Consider the following 18,251-nt stretch of genomic DNA (forward strand, 5'->3'; position numbering starts at 1 on the left):
GTGCCTACAGTTGCAAACAATGGATACACATGAGTTCCCACTGCTTCTATAAAACAAAGGTGTTTACTTTTCAGGTGCTTATTTTCTGCTTAACTGATTTCAAATGGATCTATTAAAAAATGAGTGCTTTACACTAAGGCTATGTCTACACTACTGACCTTACCGCAGCACAGCTGTACCACCACAGATACAGGTCTCCTCTGCAGCCACTCTATGCTGGCAGGATAGAGAGCTCTCCCACCACCATAATTAAACCACCCCCAATGAGAGATGGTAGCTATGTCAGTGCGAGAGCGTCTCTCTCCGACATAGTTCTGCCACACCAGCAGGTCTGTCAGTGAAACTTTTGTTGGCTGGGGTGTGCGTGTGTGTTTTTCACACCCGACTGAGAAAAGTTTTGCCAATGAAAGTGCGAGCGTAGACAGCCTCAGATACTCAACATCAACCTGCCATCCCTTCCTCCACACATCACACAGGCCCCTCTGATTTTGTGGCCATGAAAACTGAAGTCTCCCCTCCGCACAAATTTCAAATAATCTATAAATAGAAAGGTTGGCTTCAGCTACTTATATTTACCTTTTTAAGTACATTTCTAGCCCTTTTGTTTGAAAGTTATCATTGGAATTTTTCCCTATAGTGATTTCCCTCTATAATCAGGAGTCATTTATTGTCCTTAGAGACCAAGACAGGCCTTTTGGCTCCTAGCCTAGCCATAGGTCCCTTGCTTTGGCGATGGGACCCCAGAACAATTCACAGCTGCTTCCTTCACAGACTGCTGCCAAGGGGCCACCTCAGATTTCAACCTGATTGCCTCTCAGCCAATTATTTTTGCTAGGATAGTAGATCTGCTATGAAGTTTAGGTGACCACTGTACACAGAAAGGGGAAACTTGATAAAGAAAGAGGCAATATAGCCTGGTGTTCAAAGCACATGGCTGAAAGCAAGGGACTCCTATGTGACAACACTGTCCCTCAATGCCTCTGTGGCCTTAATTTCTGCCTTAGTTTCCTCATCTAAAAAACTGAGATATTGTATCTGGTTTACTTTCCGCCTCACAAAGGTATTGTGATAATTAATTCACTGCTGTTTGTAAAGCATTATATAACTGTGAATTGACAGTATGTACAGAAATAAATGAGGGCAGGAATGAAGACAAACAGAGGAATACAGCTTATAACATAGGACAGACAGAGGCTAGTAACTTAAATACAGTGGTGATACTTTGTGTGCTGTACATGTGTGCTGTACATGTGAAGTGCCCCAAAGCTTTCCCTAGCCCCCTCACTACTGGACCCTATGGATTAAATGGAATTGTCTAGGCCAAGGACCATACTGCGTAACTTCACGAGCTATGTGATCAGTCCTAACTGATTCTTCTGCATATTTCCTTATTCCTGAAAGCCTAGGGGTAGTTTTCTGAAACAATGCAACTGTAAAGATTGAAAAGATCAAACTAAGATACAAACCTAGAATTATATGTATGGAAGCAGCTTTCATGTGCTACTTTGTGATGACATTTATAATGCAATGTTTGTAACAGTGCATTTTTATCCTACAATAAGTATCAATTTCTCATAAAAAGAAAAAGGAGAAAAGAAAAGAACACCAAAAACCCCACAAAGATGCAAATTTATCGACATTTTTGCTTTGTTTTAATTGAACTAGCCTTGTTCACATAAACTTGTCCAGTTCTTAGAGAAACAACAATTTATACCTTAAACTGTGAAAGTAGGAGTGTATGTGTGTGTGTGTAATTATGCTAACTACTAACAATTTCATACTGCCACATTGCACATATGGCTTTTAAGCTAGCTTTATCTGAATCTTTGTGAATCTATTCTCCGTGCTATTAAATTGAGCACATTCCTTGTTGTTCAAAAGTAATTACACTTTTGTCTAGCATGTAGGAGACTGCTCTCCCCAAACAATGAAATTCTTATTATTAGAGCAGGCACAATAACTGCACTGGTGTTCACAACACTGTGCATTGTACCATCACAATAACTTATCCTATACTGGGAAAGATACATTAGAAATCTGAATTTCCCTAAAAGCTCTTTAAAAAAAACCCCACTATTTCCCACAGTATAATTAGGATCCTATTCTGACATTTTAAAAAGCTATACACGTCCTCCCCGCAACTTCTGAGTAGCAGCTTAAGTGCTCTGGCTGCACATTATTTTGACCCAAGAACATTCAAAAATGTGTGTATAACCACTGATCTATTGGCAAAGTGTAGGCTAAGATGTATGCACAAAGGCAAAACTCAAACAGAGTATGGGGAGTCTCTTATTTTTGAGCAAATGGAAGAATAGCACAAAACAATGTGCAGGTTAAGCTTTTTCATTATTCTGATTCTTAATATCATCCAAACGTCTCAAAATACTTTCCACTTATGCAGGAATCACTTAATTAACTGAAAGCAGTCACTTCTAGGGTCAAACACTGAAAGTATTTAACAATGTTCAGCAACATTTCAGGCCAATTTAAGTCAAAAAACTTAAGGTGCATACTGGATCCAATTGAAACTGAAGAGGCAATGTAGACTGGCAAATGTAGTTACCCAGAGTGTAATACAACAAGGACCATGGCACAAACACCCCTGATCTTGCCAAAGGATCTTTTAATGCCAAGAGGTTAGAACTCTGATTTTACATCTCATCTACTCTTTGAACAATATTCAAGACGAAATAGTCTCTACCCTTCTGGAGAATGATCATCAAAATGTTCACGGTATAGTTTATCAATTACTATACTTTGAATCCTGTCATTTCTTAGGTCTAAAACATTGCTGTGGTCACTGCTGGTTCCATTACTACACTTTGAAGATGACACAAGGGCGCTTTGTATGTATGCATATGCCAACATGAGGCAGATCAATTGTAATTAAATAAAAAAATCCCAGAACTTTTGTCAGAGAAGGGTCAAATGCTACCAGTTATATTAGGGTACTGCATCTTTGAAGGGGAGGGAGAGGGGGAAGTCTTCAAAAGAAATAGAAATGCATAGTTTAATCCTGCAGTGTATTTCAGCTAAGGCTAGTTCTGGGCCTGCTATTAACTTGAAGGAGAGCCTGTATATATTTTAATGCAAAGAGTTGGTCTTGTACTTCCTTTTCTTGAGCCTTTGGCTCAGATTCTGACTGTTTACCCTTTTTCAAGAGCATGGACCAGACTTTTCATATTTAGAATTATTTCTTGCCTGCTTTTTCCCCTGAGCATTCACCTCTCACAGTTCTTGGTTGCAGTTACTTTAATTGGGGGGGAAAAATGTGTTTGCATTTTCTTTTTCAAGTCACCAGGATTTTTGTCATTTTAGTCTGGGATCATCCGGATCTGGATAAAAATGTCTGGCAGATGGATAAATATATGGCTAGTTTCTTCCTCAAGCAGGAGGAAATTTGAGATAGTTTTGCCTCCTCAGAAAAAAGCCTTTATTTGGTTTATGTCCCTGCCTCTCAGATGTATTGTTCAATTCCAAGGAAGATATGGAGATAGAGCTCTCCAACTCCTCTGAAGATTTGGCTGAGTCTAGAAAACTCCCTCCTTCTCTAGGGTTCTGCCTTCCTGTCCTTTGGATCTACGTCTCTGCACTGAAGTTCAGAGACAGAAGTTTCCAGGACATGGGCTAGAGTAACAGGGCTTGCTCTTGCTCAGGAAGGCAAATCCTAGGAAAGTCTGAGGTCAGGCAGATTCTCCAATGGCCCTTCTGTTGGAATGGAGCATCATCTCATAGGTCTTAGGCTATCCCAGCCAATGTTCCCTCTAGTTTTTGACAGGCTGTTTGCGCAAAAAATTTCTTCTGTGCAAATTGTTGTGCAAGCGGTGTTTTGCCATGCACACAGGGTTTAGGATCTGTGTGCGCACGCACAGCTTAGAGGGAACAGTGATCCCAGCTCAGGGGCAGTGGAATTGGGGAGACCCTTACATTGGAAATATTCTGCAGGCTCCACTTGCACATAACTCCTACATGCTGGGGGTTAGGGACAGAGGCAAAAGTGGGACCCAGAGAAGCTTGAATGAGCCTGGAAGAACATAGGACCTTCCTTCCTAGCCTGGAGCTGGGTGCCAGACCTTCCTCCCCTCATCCCCCTCCTATCCCTCTCCGTCCCTGTCCCAGCTGGTGGGAATTATAAAGGGAAGCCCAGGTGAGAGTGACCTATCAAATAAAGGGAAAAATTCAGCCCCTGCTGAAGATGCAAGGGTGAGTGATGAGTAGAAAGATGAGGCATGCCAAGAGGCTCCTTACTCCCTAGGTGGTTCTCCAAGTCGGAGTTTCTTTGCTATTCTTCTTCCATAAGCAGGTGTTGGGCAATGGAGCATAAGGAGCTGGTGGTGGTGGAGGAAAGGAGCTGTGCCGTGAACAGCAATGGCTGATGACACAACTCTGGACAATTTCATACCTGTTCTGGATAGCTTAGCTCTGGGTTTACGTCTGCTGGTTTTATCCCCACAGCTGCAAGCAGGCTGTAGACCAAGTGTAAAAAGACCTGGGGATCTTTTGATACCGAAATATCTATTTTTCCCAGAGCCAAGCCACGAATGTCTCCCATGAGGCACCCATTGAGAGATGAAGCAGACCGCATACAATTTGTTCATGAAGGATGCAATGAGGTGGGAGTGCCTTATAACTTGGGCTTAAGACTAGCTAGAGGCCTGCGCAGTGTTGGTTTGGTTGTGCCTTTGAATTAGGCTTAGCAGAATTTGCTTTTTATTTAATTTTGACAGATTAAAAAAACCCATTATTTATTGATTAAAATTTCCCATGGTTGCACAAAATTATGGGGGGTGGGGGTGGTTCAGACAATTATTTAGTGACAGTGGATGTTGAGATTCAAAATGTTAAAGCTTTATAAACTGGTTGACAATTTGTGTTTTTAACATCCATGTCAAAATATATCACGTAAACATCCTGAACTCAAACTCCAACAAATTCCCAAGCAGCACTTTTCTTACTTTGCCTCTCTGTAAATTTTGATCATTGATGGAAATATTTTGTGTGTATGTATTGAAAGTGACATTTACTGATAAAAAAATGAATCCTTCCAAGCCTACCTATAATATACTGGAGAGATTTGTAAAAGGTATATCTTGCAAAGGCCATCATACAGCTGTAAAATGAGAATGCCAGGATTAGTAGCAGAATCAGTCAGTGTAGTACACAAGTTGTTAAGGAGCGTGAGACTGCTAGCACTCTCCTGATAAAATACCATTGGACTACACTGCATGTGAGTGCACACCTGGATTTATAGCACCAAATTGTATAGGAACAGTTCAAGTAGTGGAATGACGACCCTTGTAGTGCTGCCAAGGTGAATAGGCTCTATGGGGATAGATCCAGTAAGTGCTGATAACACAGGTTAAAGCCACTTACAAGTTGTCACAGCTCTGTGCTCATGGTTTTTCTCTGCGAGATATCAAAGATGGTGGAAGAGGGGGCCGGAGGGAAAGAATAGGGATTACATGTATATTGCTTATTTGCACTGATCACTTATTGCGCATGAACTAGCGCTTCTTTCACATGTCAGGGAAAAAACAACCCCTCACCCCTGGGCATACACAAGAAGAAACTGCTTCAAATGCACATGCTATCAATACATTCCATACAACGAAACTGTCTGAAATGTGCAGTATAAAAGTATTATTAGATGATACAGTAGGTTATTCTGGTGTTCAATTAAGGCCAATGTCATGTAGGAAGTCACAATAGATGACCACTCTGGACCATTCTAGCCTTTAAAATAAATAAATCAATCTATGCATGAATAAGAATACAAGTCAGTCAATTAAACTATGGTTGAATATTTCAGCAATGTCCAGGGAGAATACACTGGCTGGGCTCCTTAGAGGACAAGTTATATTTACTCATTTAGGGCTTAGTTCTCTACTATTGAAGTCGGTGGACGGTATTCCTCCGAATTCAGTGGCAGCAGGAAAAGGCCTTTATATTTGAGAAGTCATCTATCCTGGGTTTAGGTGCTGTACAAGATTGAAAATCCAGATCATAATGCCAAAGAAAACTTTAAAAAAAAGACAAGGGATCTCACACCAGGCCAAAATACAACATAGCCCATATGACAGTAAAGCCCAGTGTTCCTTTGACTTTAATGGCACATTAATGAATAGCATCTGCACAGCACGTGTGGTGGAGGATCAGAAGCAAGCAAGTTTAAAAAAAAAAAAAAAAGCATAATAGCACCCTTGAGCACTCTCTCCCACAAGGTTGTTCTTCAATATTAAGTTGAGAGTGCAATATAAAATTGAATGGAAGGAAAAAAAAAAAGCAAGTTTTTTCATCTAGGAAAGCAGCTCCAGTGGAAACACACTCACTCTCAAAAAAAGGGGGGGGGCGAGTGGGTTTTTTTTTTTTTTTTTTTTTAAACGTAGAGCTTGTTGCACATCTGTAATGAGCTGTAATAGCTTAAATAGAACTATGGAGTTGTCGCAGTCTTTTGTGATAAACTGACACTTATATCATTCATTTTTTAAAAAATTCTTCAGATATACTGGACCAAAGGTTATCTTTATTTAAAGTAAAATTGAGTGAATGTAGCCCTCCTGAAAGTTGGGGACTAAAGCAAAGTTAGTTACATTTTCACAGGCGAGTGCTGTGCAAACATCTTCCCAGCATAGGTATCTGCCAATACACCTCAGCCCTGGATTTAAATACCTCCCTGATTTTCTACCTCTCTATAAAAATTAGAATATTCTAAACATGTCAACTTACAATTAATAGGACTGCAATATCAGAGTGGAACATGGAAATGGGCTTTTTGGTTTGTTTTTAAATAAGGACAGTCCTGGTCTTCCAATGGACTTCTAATTTTGGTCAATTGGATCAAAGTCCATGAGTTGGTTTGGCAAAGTGTACGTATGACTGTTAGTTTACAGGTATGTTGGCTTCTCTCTAAGTGAGGATTTGAACTAAGGTCTCCTGATGCGAAAGGCTGGAAATAAGAAAGTTAGCAAATTCGTATATAATTAACCACCATGTGCAAGACAGACATCAGCAGATCCAACTTCAACTTTTAAAAACAAAATCCAAAGTTAAGTATCTGTTGCTCTATTTTATCCTTCATTCACCCTCTTGTGCCTAGATGTTCCACAGACCTCAATGTATGCATTACACTCCACATGCTAGTCCAAGTATTGCTATCACTAATGATGATCTAAATCCAGAGTATCTACTAGTAAATGAATAGATACACTCTGGATTTCTGTAATTAAGAGCAAAATTTAGTGCCCTCTGTGCTAAAAATAAATGAACATACTGAGGTGAGCGAAAGTGGAGTTTGATACTTAACAGAATGATTTAGCATTGGCAGTGGGGGTGGCAGGGAGTCCAGCTAGGTCAAAACTTTCACATTATTGTAGTATGGTGCTGTACGTGTGACTCTGAACTGTATAAAGGGCATATCTGGATGCCAAGCTATTGTAGATGCACAATCAAAGAATGGATGTAAGCACAATAGACCATGAGCCAACCTACCATTGTATTGTGCTGAGAAGTGGGAGTCCTATGGCCACAACTCTCTTGCGTCAGCAGAGAAACTGGCTGAAATTCCTCAGAGCGAGGCTTGTTGGGAAAACTCACATGCAAGGGAAGGTGAAAGGCTGGGAGCCCGTCACTCTCCTCTTCTTCCACTTTCTGTCTGCTTGTCACCATGGCTACCTCTCCATCTGCTTCCCCATACGGAGAGGCTGGTCGCTTGGAAGACATCCTGGAAGGAACAAAAGAGGAGAAAATAATGAAACCTCCAAATAAATCCTTAATGCCGTCATTGTGTGGTTAGGGGCCATTGTAACAGAAATGCCTTTTTTGTGCTGGCAGAGAGCAGGAAACCATCCAAATACCACTGCAAAGCATACACAATCAGGAACAATGGCCAAGCAGGTAGCAACAGAACGGTGCTTGTTTGTTGTGAGAATAATACACTAATACAGCACTGTCTTGTATTCCAGCTTCTTAAACATGAAAATTCACCTAAGAACACTGTATAATGAAATGCAATTCCTTTTTAAAAATACCCATCTAGTTTTACATTTTGCAATAGCAATAGAAATGGACATATAGAAAATGGATCGTCTCTCAGGACAAACTAGCATCAACTTCACTTTTAAAGGGAGAATAATCTGTTTTGTTCTAATGATATCCAAGAAAGTAAAGTAAAATTTAAAAAAAAAAAATCTTGCTTTCAAGCTAAAATTTGTGTGATTCTAAAGCCACCTATCAAAGTGAAGGGTAAAATATAGTATTGTTGGAAGAAATGTACAAGGCTCACAAGTCTAGTGTTAATAAGCATCTAAACATTTGGATACTTAAACTACCCAAACTGCCTGACACTACAAAAATTGGGTTCTAAGGATTGAAAGATGTTTACCTGTCAAGATATCCTGTACTTGCAACTTACAGTTGCATCAGAAATATCGTAAGAGCAGAATATATAGAACACACATAAAACATACATAGAAAAACCACACCCAAACTTTCATTCAAAACTTGGACCCCCTAAAAAAAAATTCACAAAAATAGTACAGTTAACTTCTTACATCTTTTTGCATCTCCTGTTTTCAGAGGAGACCAGAAAAATCAAAATATCATGAGAAAGCTATATTCATCATGGTATTTCCATCCAAACCAAGCAGTAATAAAAAGCTCACAAGACAGCCCAATCCCATTAAACTTCCAACCTGGTTTCCAGAATAGAGAGTTCCAGATAAGTATCCAAACATTGGGGACTTACCCAGACCTTCTGAGGTTTGCCATCACTAATTAATTTACCACTGTTCTTGAAAACGAAGGCTTGTGTGTGGCATAGCGGACCTGTGTTCTAACAAGAGGCATCTGTTGTAAGGAATGGAATCAAAAGCAAGAAAGTACTGATTTTAAAGTAGGAACCCATTCAGCCAGGATATAATCATAAGGGAAGGGACAAATAAACCAGTTATATTACTAAAAACAATACTACTAAATGAAAAATGGATATTCATGAGATAGAAAAGTAAAGATTATAAATTAAAAAGTTATAGGGAGAAGCTGAACGGAATAATAGAAGACTGCTGCTCCTCCAAAGTGCAGCAATTATGATTCTAATTACACCTATTTTTACACTTCCCAGTTAAAACCTGTGTTTCAAAAGTCCAGCAGCCTCTTGAACCACATGTGGGGCTGCTGTGATGTGAAGCATGTCCAAACGATTTGGCATATTGAGCACGAAATGGTTCTTAGCAGCAGTCAACTGGGTCTGAAAACAAACAGTGACTTTAAACAGTCCTTTGTTGTGACTTATTTTGCTTTTAATGATCTCATTTTGAGTTCTGCCCCCTAAACCACATTAGATTATATTAAGAAAACTCAGACCCCCACAAAAAACCCACAGAACCTACACTTAGGCTGGAGATATGCAACTATCTGAACACCCTCTATTATCTATATGTAAAGAAACAGCCTTTATTTTCTCTGTCTTATTCCAACAGACTAGCATCTTTTATATACACATCACCTGAATTCTGTTTTCTAGACTCTCACATCTGCATGCCTGCTCAAATGTATGCATATGGACAGAGTTAATCAGATAGACTCTTGCTAACAGTACTGTATACTTAGCTGAGATACTTCAGGTTCTTACAGCCATGTCTGAAGTCACAGGACCCTAATTCCCCTGCTACAGAATTCATGAGAGTTATTCATAATATGCAGTAGAAGAGACAGAAGCCTATGTTTAAATTTTCAAAAGTGATTGAGTGCCTGTTTTTGGTTACTCACCTTAAAAAGACTTTTTTTTTTAGGAAGTCTTAGGCCTGGGCTACACTGGGGGGGGCAGGGGGAGGGGGGCTTGAACTAAGATACACAACTTCAGCTACGCTATTTGCGTAGCTGAAGTGGAAGTATCTTAGTTCGACTTACCTGGCCGTCCTCACGGTGGCGAGTCGACCGTGGCGGCTCCCCCGTCAACTCCGCTTACTCCTCCTGCCGAGGTGGAGTACAGGCATCACTTCGGGGATCGATTTATCACATCTAGATGAGATGCGATAAATCGATCCCCGATAGATAGATCGATCACTACCCGCCAATCTGGCGGGTAGTCGACACGTACCCTTACTGTCTGAATATCGGGGTCATTTACGGTGTCTCAGGTTGTGCATCTGAAAATTGAGGCACTCAAAGACATTAGTCACTTTTGAAAGTGTAGGCTCTAGATTTTAAAAATGTAGCTAATGCCATGAAAAAAATACTGTAAGCTACTGTCAAAATTCTCCACAGCGATACATGTTGTGACCCTTTTATCCATAGTTAGGATCCTTTATCTGAAATGAGGGTCTCTTCCATATACTCTGCACCCAACTTGTGTTGGGAACTTTCACTGGCGTTAACACAGAATAAGTGCAAATGATGTCACACAGTTCCACTGTGTAGTAGGAAGAGGGGAATCTGACAAGCATTTCAAAGTTCTTCTACTAGCTCTACCCCGAATATATAGTTCCCTCTACAGTGCTCAATTAGCTTGCCAGGATTCATCACCACCTCTTGCTGGCCACTGCTTCCAAAGGGAACAATTTAAGTTCTTATAAGAAAATATAAAGGGGAAGGAGTGGGAAAGAGATAGGCGACACATTCTTATTTATTTTTAATACTATATTTTTGGTCCATTACACCATGGGCCAACTTTGAACCATAGTGCAAAGGGAGAGGGCACAAGAAACTCTCTCCCATTTTGCCCAGCCCCTATAAGGTCCAATCACAGTTGCTACTGCAACTGTGTAAGTGTTTGACAGAGAGCAAGGACTGCTCCCTTCATGCCCTACCCACCCTAATAGAAGAGCGACAGGTAAGCAGATGGGTCCACAGTCCTGCTTCCAGTTTTCACTGGCTTGGAGACTGAGAAGGACACACAGAGGAAACTAGCTGCACCATTCTGAGGTGTACTTTCTACACACCTATCATGTGCACCAGGGAGTTCAGGGTGGGATTGTCTTACTGGCTGCAGTGCTCTGCCCTGCCCTCTACTTGAGCCAATGTAAATCTGATACAATTTGGCCCTGTAATATCACCACCACCTTTAGTATTTAACAGCAATCCTGTACAATAGAGTAGTATTTACTTTTTCACTACATATATCTAGGATACTCACACAAGTAAAGGCAAGACATGAAAACTATTCCAACCTGAAACCCCATCATAAAGGGCATAAAAAGTTAGAGGCTAAAGCAGCAGAAAGCATCATATTGTTCTGATAGGTTCATGGGCAGAAAACATCATGACAAAGTGAATTCATTCACTGCTAGTTTTTTCATTATATCCTCAGCTTTATTGGTCCTTCTTATGAATTTTAAGGAGTCCCACACTTTATATCTTTGAATTCTCTCTTTTTTCCCCTCACATTTTGAGCAGCTTCATTTTCCTACTGGGCTAATGCTAGGTATTAAGTGAGAGTCCCCTATCCTGCATACAAGTAACCCTGAGCTCCAGTTATAAATAATATATAAAGTAAAATGGTTAATTAGATAATAAAAGCTCAGTTGTTGAGCAATAAGGTTAACAGGTCTATTCTTTTCCTTACCATTTTTTTTTAAAATTAGGCGTGGCAAAGAATATACTGATATAACACAAAAATGCAACCATCTTGGGCCAAACCCTCAGCCAATGGAGAGTTACATCAACTTACACCAGCTGAATATCTAGCTCTTACTTCTCTGAGCTTTGGTTCTCAGTTACACCAGTATAAGTTATGTGTTCATACAGAGAGCAAGAAATAGGCATAGTTGGTAAAGACAGCTAAATAATGGACCAAAGTCTGAGTTTTGATGTACACCTCTCATTGAAATCAATATGTTTCTGTGCATTGTATCAAAGATAAAATTTGGTCAAAATAATAGTATAACCACAGGTAGTTAAGAGTTGGCTCAGAGCTGAATTTTTGTCTATCACCAATTCTTTCTACCCAATATAAGCACAAGTCAAAGCAATATGGTATTAATTTTCTGAGACAGACCTGAGTCCCCAAAGTTCAGAACTGCACTCAGACCCCAATGCTCATGTGCATTTGGATTCAGTTTTCAGCTAGTTGTAGAGATAGGCTTGAGTTGGATTCATGTTTGATCTGAATTTGTCCAAAGACTGAATTGCAACTGAGGATTTAGATCTGATGTTCCAGTCCAGACCCATTACTAATTCACTTAAGAGGACCCGTTCTTTTAGGAAATGTATCTTGATTTGGAATGCAGAAGACAATTAGAAGATCTATCTTTTCATCAAGTGAATAAACAAATTTGCTGTCAACAGTTACATTATTAGTTCAGTAAAATCTTATTCTTCTAACTCATGGTTGGCTAAAGTATGACTTATATTATACTATGCATATAAGCTATCCAACAACAGTAGGTTCTGCTTGCCTTCAGCTCCACCTGTCCATTCACTCTCATTCAGTCCATCACTTATTCTTTGTAGATGTATAGTATCAGGATTTCAGTCTTAAAATCAAAGGGAGTTTTGCCATTGATCTCAATAGGGCCAGGATTTCCCCCTAAGAGAATAAATGCTATGTTGCATCCAAATGCAACACTTTCTCCTCTACTGCAAGGAGTGCTGGTTCCAGCCAAACAACTTCAGTGCACCAAAGAGTAGGAGTCAATTTCTTCTAGATACATTTGAGTTTCATGCATGGAAAACAGTATTTCAACAGGCTACACCTTTAAACAGAGGCCCATTTAAAAGTCCCCCCACTATATTTCAATTTGTTAATTTGGCTTTGGATCATTTGATAACTAATTGCATACCTTAAATAAATCCACAGAGGCAGCCAGTATTCAAGGAGATGGTGCCCTCTGGTATATAACCAACATCAATCCCAATTCAATCGCTTATTCCATAAAATTATGAAACTCTAATCTTGTTACATTCAGCAAAATACCCCAGAAATGTTTCAGATATCCACAAAGGCTTTTGAAGAAATGGCTTATCCATGTCTTTAAAAGTGACAAACACAGATGTGTCAGGAGAAAAAGATATGAGACTATAAATCTTAACTTGTTGGAGAATTAATTAAGGGATTCATCAATCATTACACAGCTAACACCATATATATACAGCCAAAATCCCATCAGCTGCCACAACCTACAGCAATCTACAGGTTAAAAACTCCCGAAGTCCTTCTCTTCTGACGATGTATAAATGACTTTGTATAATCTAGCATTAAGACCTGTAATTATAAAACAGCATTAAAACAGGCCTGCATAGTTATGGATAATTATAGCTGGTACACTTTTTAAAGAAATAAAAAGCTTTTCCATTCAAATGCAGGCTTTGCCTTTTTGACAGCTCCAAGTCCACAGGATGTAGAGATGATTTAAATTGTACGTCAAAATTTTGACTGTGCAAGACTTTTTCCTTTTTCCCTTATCAAGAAAGGCATTGTTGTTTTCTCGCCATAACCAGGCATGACAGTGCCTGACTGCAGTCTTATAACTAGTTTCCAAATCAGCATGAAAATGCTCACCTCCTGAGTTTCTTTGCTTGCTAAAAGCAAAGTCCTTCTCATGAAGAGAGTTAAAACATCCAAATCCCTTCCACGGATAGTAGATAAAAAGCTGCATTGTGGGGCACGAATGGACACACAGAAAAGGCTATCAAAGTTCTCACCTTCTGCAAGAATTTAGGGGTAACAATCTAATAAGGAGACAGTGATATGAATTTATTCTAAGGGCCTGATCCCTAGCTAATTGATATCAGTGAAAAGACTTCCACTGATTTCTGGGGGCTTTGGATTAGACTCTTTGTTCAATCTTCTAATGATAGCATGAGACCAAAGGAGAAGAGAAGAGACTGCAGTGGAATCTACAGGGGCATTTTCCTGTAGTAAATGTAGTACTTATAGAAGATGTTCAACTGGGAGCCCTGGAGACTCTGCTTTTCCACAAAAAAAGCACAGATTATTAGAGTTATCAAAATTCCCCACATGCTCACCAACATATCTCACCTCTGATCACATTTAGATATGAGAGAACAGTTCTGTTTCCAGGCTCATTCAAGCTGTCCCTCTCTGTAGAGACTCCCAACAAAGGCTGAAAGCTCATATTAATTATGGTGGTCATTTGGGCACCAAATTCCTCCCTGTTTACTTACACTAAGTAAGTAGTGCCTTCCTAACCAAACAGTCCTATTCATTTCTTCAAGATTACCTAGGTAATAAAGCTATTACTCAACACAAGTAAGGGTGGCAGAATCCAGCATTTTGTCCCACCAGGAACTGTGCTGTGACCCCAGCTCTTTCTACACGAGTCAGTGTAGTCTGCTGAGTCTGTCTCCCAGCTTGGAGACAAACCAGTCAGCTGTGCCTAGCTCTGTTTTAGTCTTCAAGGTAGGCTCTCTTACCTTTTTACATTTTTTACATCTATGTAACAAAAGCGATAGTCCTGACCTGGACTGATACTGCAGGGTTCTCTGCCCCCTGCCAGTAGTTCAAGGTTCACAGCCCTCCCTTAGGTCTTATGGTCCCCCTGAGACTAACTGCCTTTTGCAGCCATCATGGCTGTTGTGGGAAGTGTGTGTCTGTCTGTCTTTCTTTCTTTCTTACAGAGTCGGGTCCTCCTCTTATATCTTCCAGCTGGGAATGAGAGCCACTCATTAGCTGCATCTGCTGATTCCCAAGCTGCTGGGCTTCTCCTTAGGCCGGGGCTTGCTGTTCCCTGACTCTGCAAGCCCTTCAAGGAGTAAAGGGCCCTGCACTTCTGACAGACTTCAGATGGTAACTATTTTGAATCACTTGCAATCTGGCTTGCAATTTTTCACTGCAACAGTTCTGCAGTTAAAAATTTTTGTTAATCAATTAAAATGTGTGCACAAGAGTTGAGGAAAAATATGTCTCAGCTGTCACTCATACTGGGACAAATAATCTATTAATTATTACTTTCTAAGAACATATCAATCAGCCACTTTCTTCAAATGCATGCACTTTACAAAAACTTTATTTAAAAAAAAGTTTTGAATGGTTTTGCCTTTGCAGTGGATAAGATGACTATTAATGAAAACTAAACTCACTGAGGTGGAAACTGTATAACAGTCTTGCATAGAAAATTATTACAGCATGTAAAGTAGTTACCACTAGTATCGTTAATTTTACCTAATAATTTCCAAATTTAAACATAGTATGTTTCCTCGCTCTTTTTTCCAAAACTTTCACTTTTCAGGTTTGACTTTTGACTGACTGTGGGTTTTCTTGTTTTTGTTTTAAAGTTTGAGCGAACATAGTTCAGTTGTTTCTGCCTCAGAGCAAGGTGGAGAATGGTGGGGGAAGACCCTTTCTCCATTTAAAAAAAAAAGCACAATTTTAATGTATAACAGCCTTAACTTAAGCTGGATATTTATCATATTTGTTCTTTTTGAGGAGACTTGTCTCTGAGACTCCCACGGGAACATGGTTTCCATTTGACTGCATGCATAACTAGAAATAGCTCCATCAAAACTTTTTTGTAACTACAAAAATTTTTACAAATGTCTGTTTTACTTGACATTTTTCTATTTTTAATCAGAAAACTGAAAAACTGCTTTTTTTTTTTGGTGGGGGATAAGAGGGAGGGATCAATGAAGAATTGAAATTTTCCATTGACAACGCTGACAATAACATTACATATTTTGTTGCTGCTGAAATTTTCCATGGGGGAAAAAAAACATCGTTTGACTAGCTCTAGTGTAACCCTTGGGGAAAAATTGCATGCTGCATGTGCACAGTATGTTATTCACAATTAGGGTGACCAGACAGCAAATGTGAAAAATCGGGACAGAGGGTGCGGGGGTAATAAGAGCCCATATAAGAAGAAGACCCAAAAATCAGGACTGTCCCTATAAAAGCTGGATATCTGGTCACCGTGTATTCTGCTGACTTTGTGACGCATCCAGCTAATAAAAGGCTGTGCTGTAGATATGGCTCACCTAGTTATGAAGTAAAATGGTTCTTGCAGCTTTGCTGAGGCTAAGAGCCCTTGCCTCAACCATTGCATCCTTTGTAAGGTGATGAAGGAGCTCTCAACAAGAGGACAAGCGCCACTCGTCTATTGTAGACCTTATATAGTTCTTTATTCGTTTGTGGATCTCAAAGAAAGATACGTATTATTTTACACTTTGCCTAGCTGAAGTACAGCAATGCTAAGTGACTTGTGCATCACCACACAGCAAATAAACATCAGCTTGAGATCTGCCAAATTTACTAGACTGCAATGTCTTGTACTGTATGTCAGTTAAAAGAACTAAAAATCTAATACCCTATCCAGACCACAGAAACTATATTGTTTCTGTAGGACTGGACCTTGCCTCTGCAGATGGATGCACTTTAAAAGATGAAGCTTCAGAACTTGGACTTTTGCAGTGCTTTCAGCAAGAGAAGAGCCCAATATCCAAAACGCGGCTACAATCACAGTAAACACACTAACGTAATGTGCCATGTCAAACACAATGAGCATCTATCAGCACAAACTCTGAAACAGCAGGATGCAGTCATTGTTGATGTTTCAAGTAAACTGAGCCTGATCACTGGCTTCTTGCATGCAAAGAGCCTCTGCTTGGATGATCTTGAATTAAATCCACAAACTCACTTATTTTCTAGTATGTCCTCTAAATTAGCCCTTGCCTCATTTTATTTCTTTACTGTTTATACTTCTACAGGCATTTCCCTATTAATCTTTCCACTTAATAAGCATATCTTATTTTCTTCTCTTTCCTTTTCAACCTTCATCCTCCTACCACAGTGGAAATTGCAGGTTTTGGTGTTTGTATTTGTTTTTTCTGTAAAAGTTTATGAACTAGTCAGCATTAGGCTATTGAATGTCACAATCCCTATAATATTAGGTACGCGTCATTCTTTTGCCAGCTGAACTACAAATTGGGATCAGATCAAATAATTAGACAATCAAAACACTGAAACCTTTGGAGCTTTAATGTAGAAACTGCTTTTTTGAAAACAATGAAAAACAATATTTCTCAGTCAATCTCCAGTGTCAGAGTGGGGAAATTGTGCTGCATGCTGGAAGGAGTCTATTCATCTTTCTCCACATACACGGACATACAAATAATTTCCATTGACATTAGTGTCAAATGCAGCAAAACTCTGAGTTGTTAAGTCCTCTAAGAGTTTGACCATTACGAATAGCTTATGTATTACAGAGAAATGTGAGCAAGCACAGATTCACTTTGAAAGACTAGTTATTGTTAAAACTTTTGACTCTGCACAAGTTTGGGGGCTTACCCTTCCCCTCCATAGTAATTGCTCAATCAAACTGAAACCAAATTCTTCACCAGCATAATGTTAAACGATGAATAATGTTAGTTAGAATCAACATTAACAGCAACAATTCCCTACCGCCAGAAGCCTTGATTTCAGTATGATGAGCCATTTCTTTGACTCAGAAATCTAGTGAGAAACTGCCAGCTTCCCCCACTATTCCATGCTCTCAGACCCATGATGCCATTGCTTAATACTGTGATTTCCAAATAAACAGCTGCCCAGGTTCATGTACTAAATATTTGATCACCAAGCGACAGACACAAACCGCTACCATCTAAATACACACTGAAACACTCTTATTTTGAAGGTATTCTTCTTTATTTTTAAAATAATAACCTTCCCTAATCAGAGGTCCTCTATAACCAGAAATGAATTTGGAACATCAAAATACACAGAAACAATTCTGGAGTTTTATTCTACTTTGCTCTAATGTAGTTTCACATCCAAGTTCAGTATGAATAGTTTCTGCTGTATTTATGTGTAATTCTAATAAACGTACAGATAAACACTACATATACAAGTCTTCCCTGAATACACACACTTTAACACTTTTGCACCTTAACTATAGGTTTCACTCAGACTGTTATTATATACATCTCATCTATAAGTGCCACTCATATCTATGACATTTACTGAAGAAACTTATATAATTACAGAGTGACACCTATATATGTAAGTGAAACTTATATTTAAACAAGGGTTAATATATATGTGTGTGTGTGTGTGTATGTGTGGGTGCGCATGACATTCATGGCCTGATCCTTCACCATTAAAATTAATGAGAAGTTTACTATTGACTTAAATGGGAACAGGATTAGGTCCTCAATGAGATCTTGTGTATGCATTTATTAGAATTATATATTATAGGCAGAACACCACTTCAGTTAAAGTGCCTAAAGTGTTTTCATTCTAGGATGTTATTTTCAGATCTTTAACATTTACAATTTTGTTAAACCCTTTGGATTGATATTTGGCA

The 18,251-nt window shown here is 39.3% G+C and overlaps 1 protein-coding gene across 16 annotated transcripts in view; it reads right to left on the minus strand.

Moving 5' to 3' along the window:
- Positions 1–18,251, minus strand: part of SOX5 (SRY-box transcription factor 5) — a 394,764-nt gene that overhangs the window by 291,921 nt on the left and 84,592 nt on the right. For 8 of the 16 annotated variants that reach the window (XM_038386648.2, XM_038386640.2, XM_038386638.2 and 5 more), the window contains exon 2: positions 7,489–7,720. In XM_038386648.2, the coding sequence (XP_038242576.1) occupies positions 7,489–7,719 (231 nt within the window). In that variant the 5' untranslated portion in view covers position 7,720. Of the gene's footprint in view, positions 1–7,488; positions 7,721–13,975; positions 14,357–14,416; positions 14,555–18,251 lie in introns of those variants that run through there. The other 8 variants (XM_038386652.2, XM_038386650.2, XM_038386653.2 and 5 more) reach the window with 3 other exon arrangements.

The sequence above is a fragment of the Dermochelys coriacea genome, chromosome 1 (genome assembly GCF_009764565.3).
Source record: "Dermochelys coriacea isolate rDerCor1 chromosome 1, rDerCor1.pri.v4, whole genome shotgun sequence".
Lineage (NCBI taxonomy): Eukaryota > Metazoa > Chordata > Testudines > Dermochelyidae > Dermochelys > Dermochelys coriacea.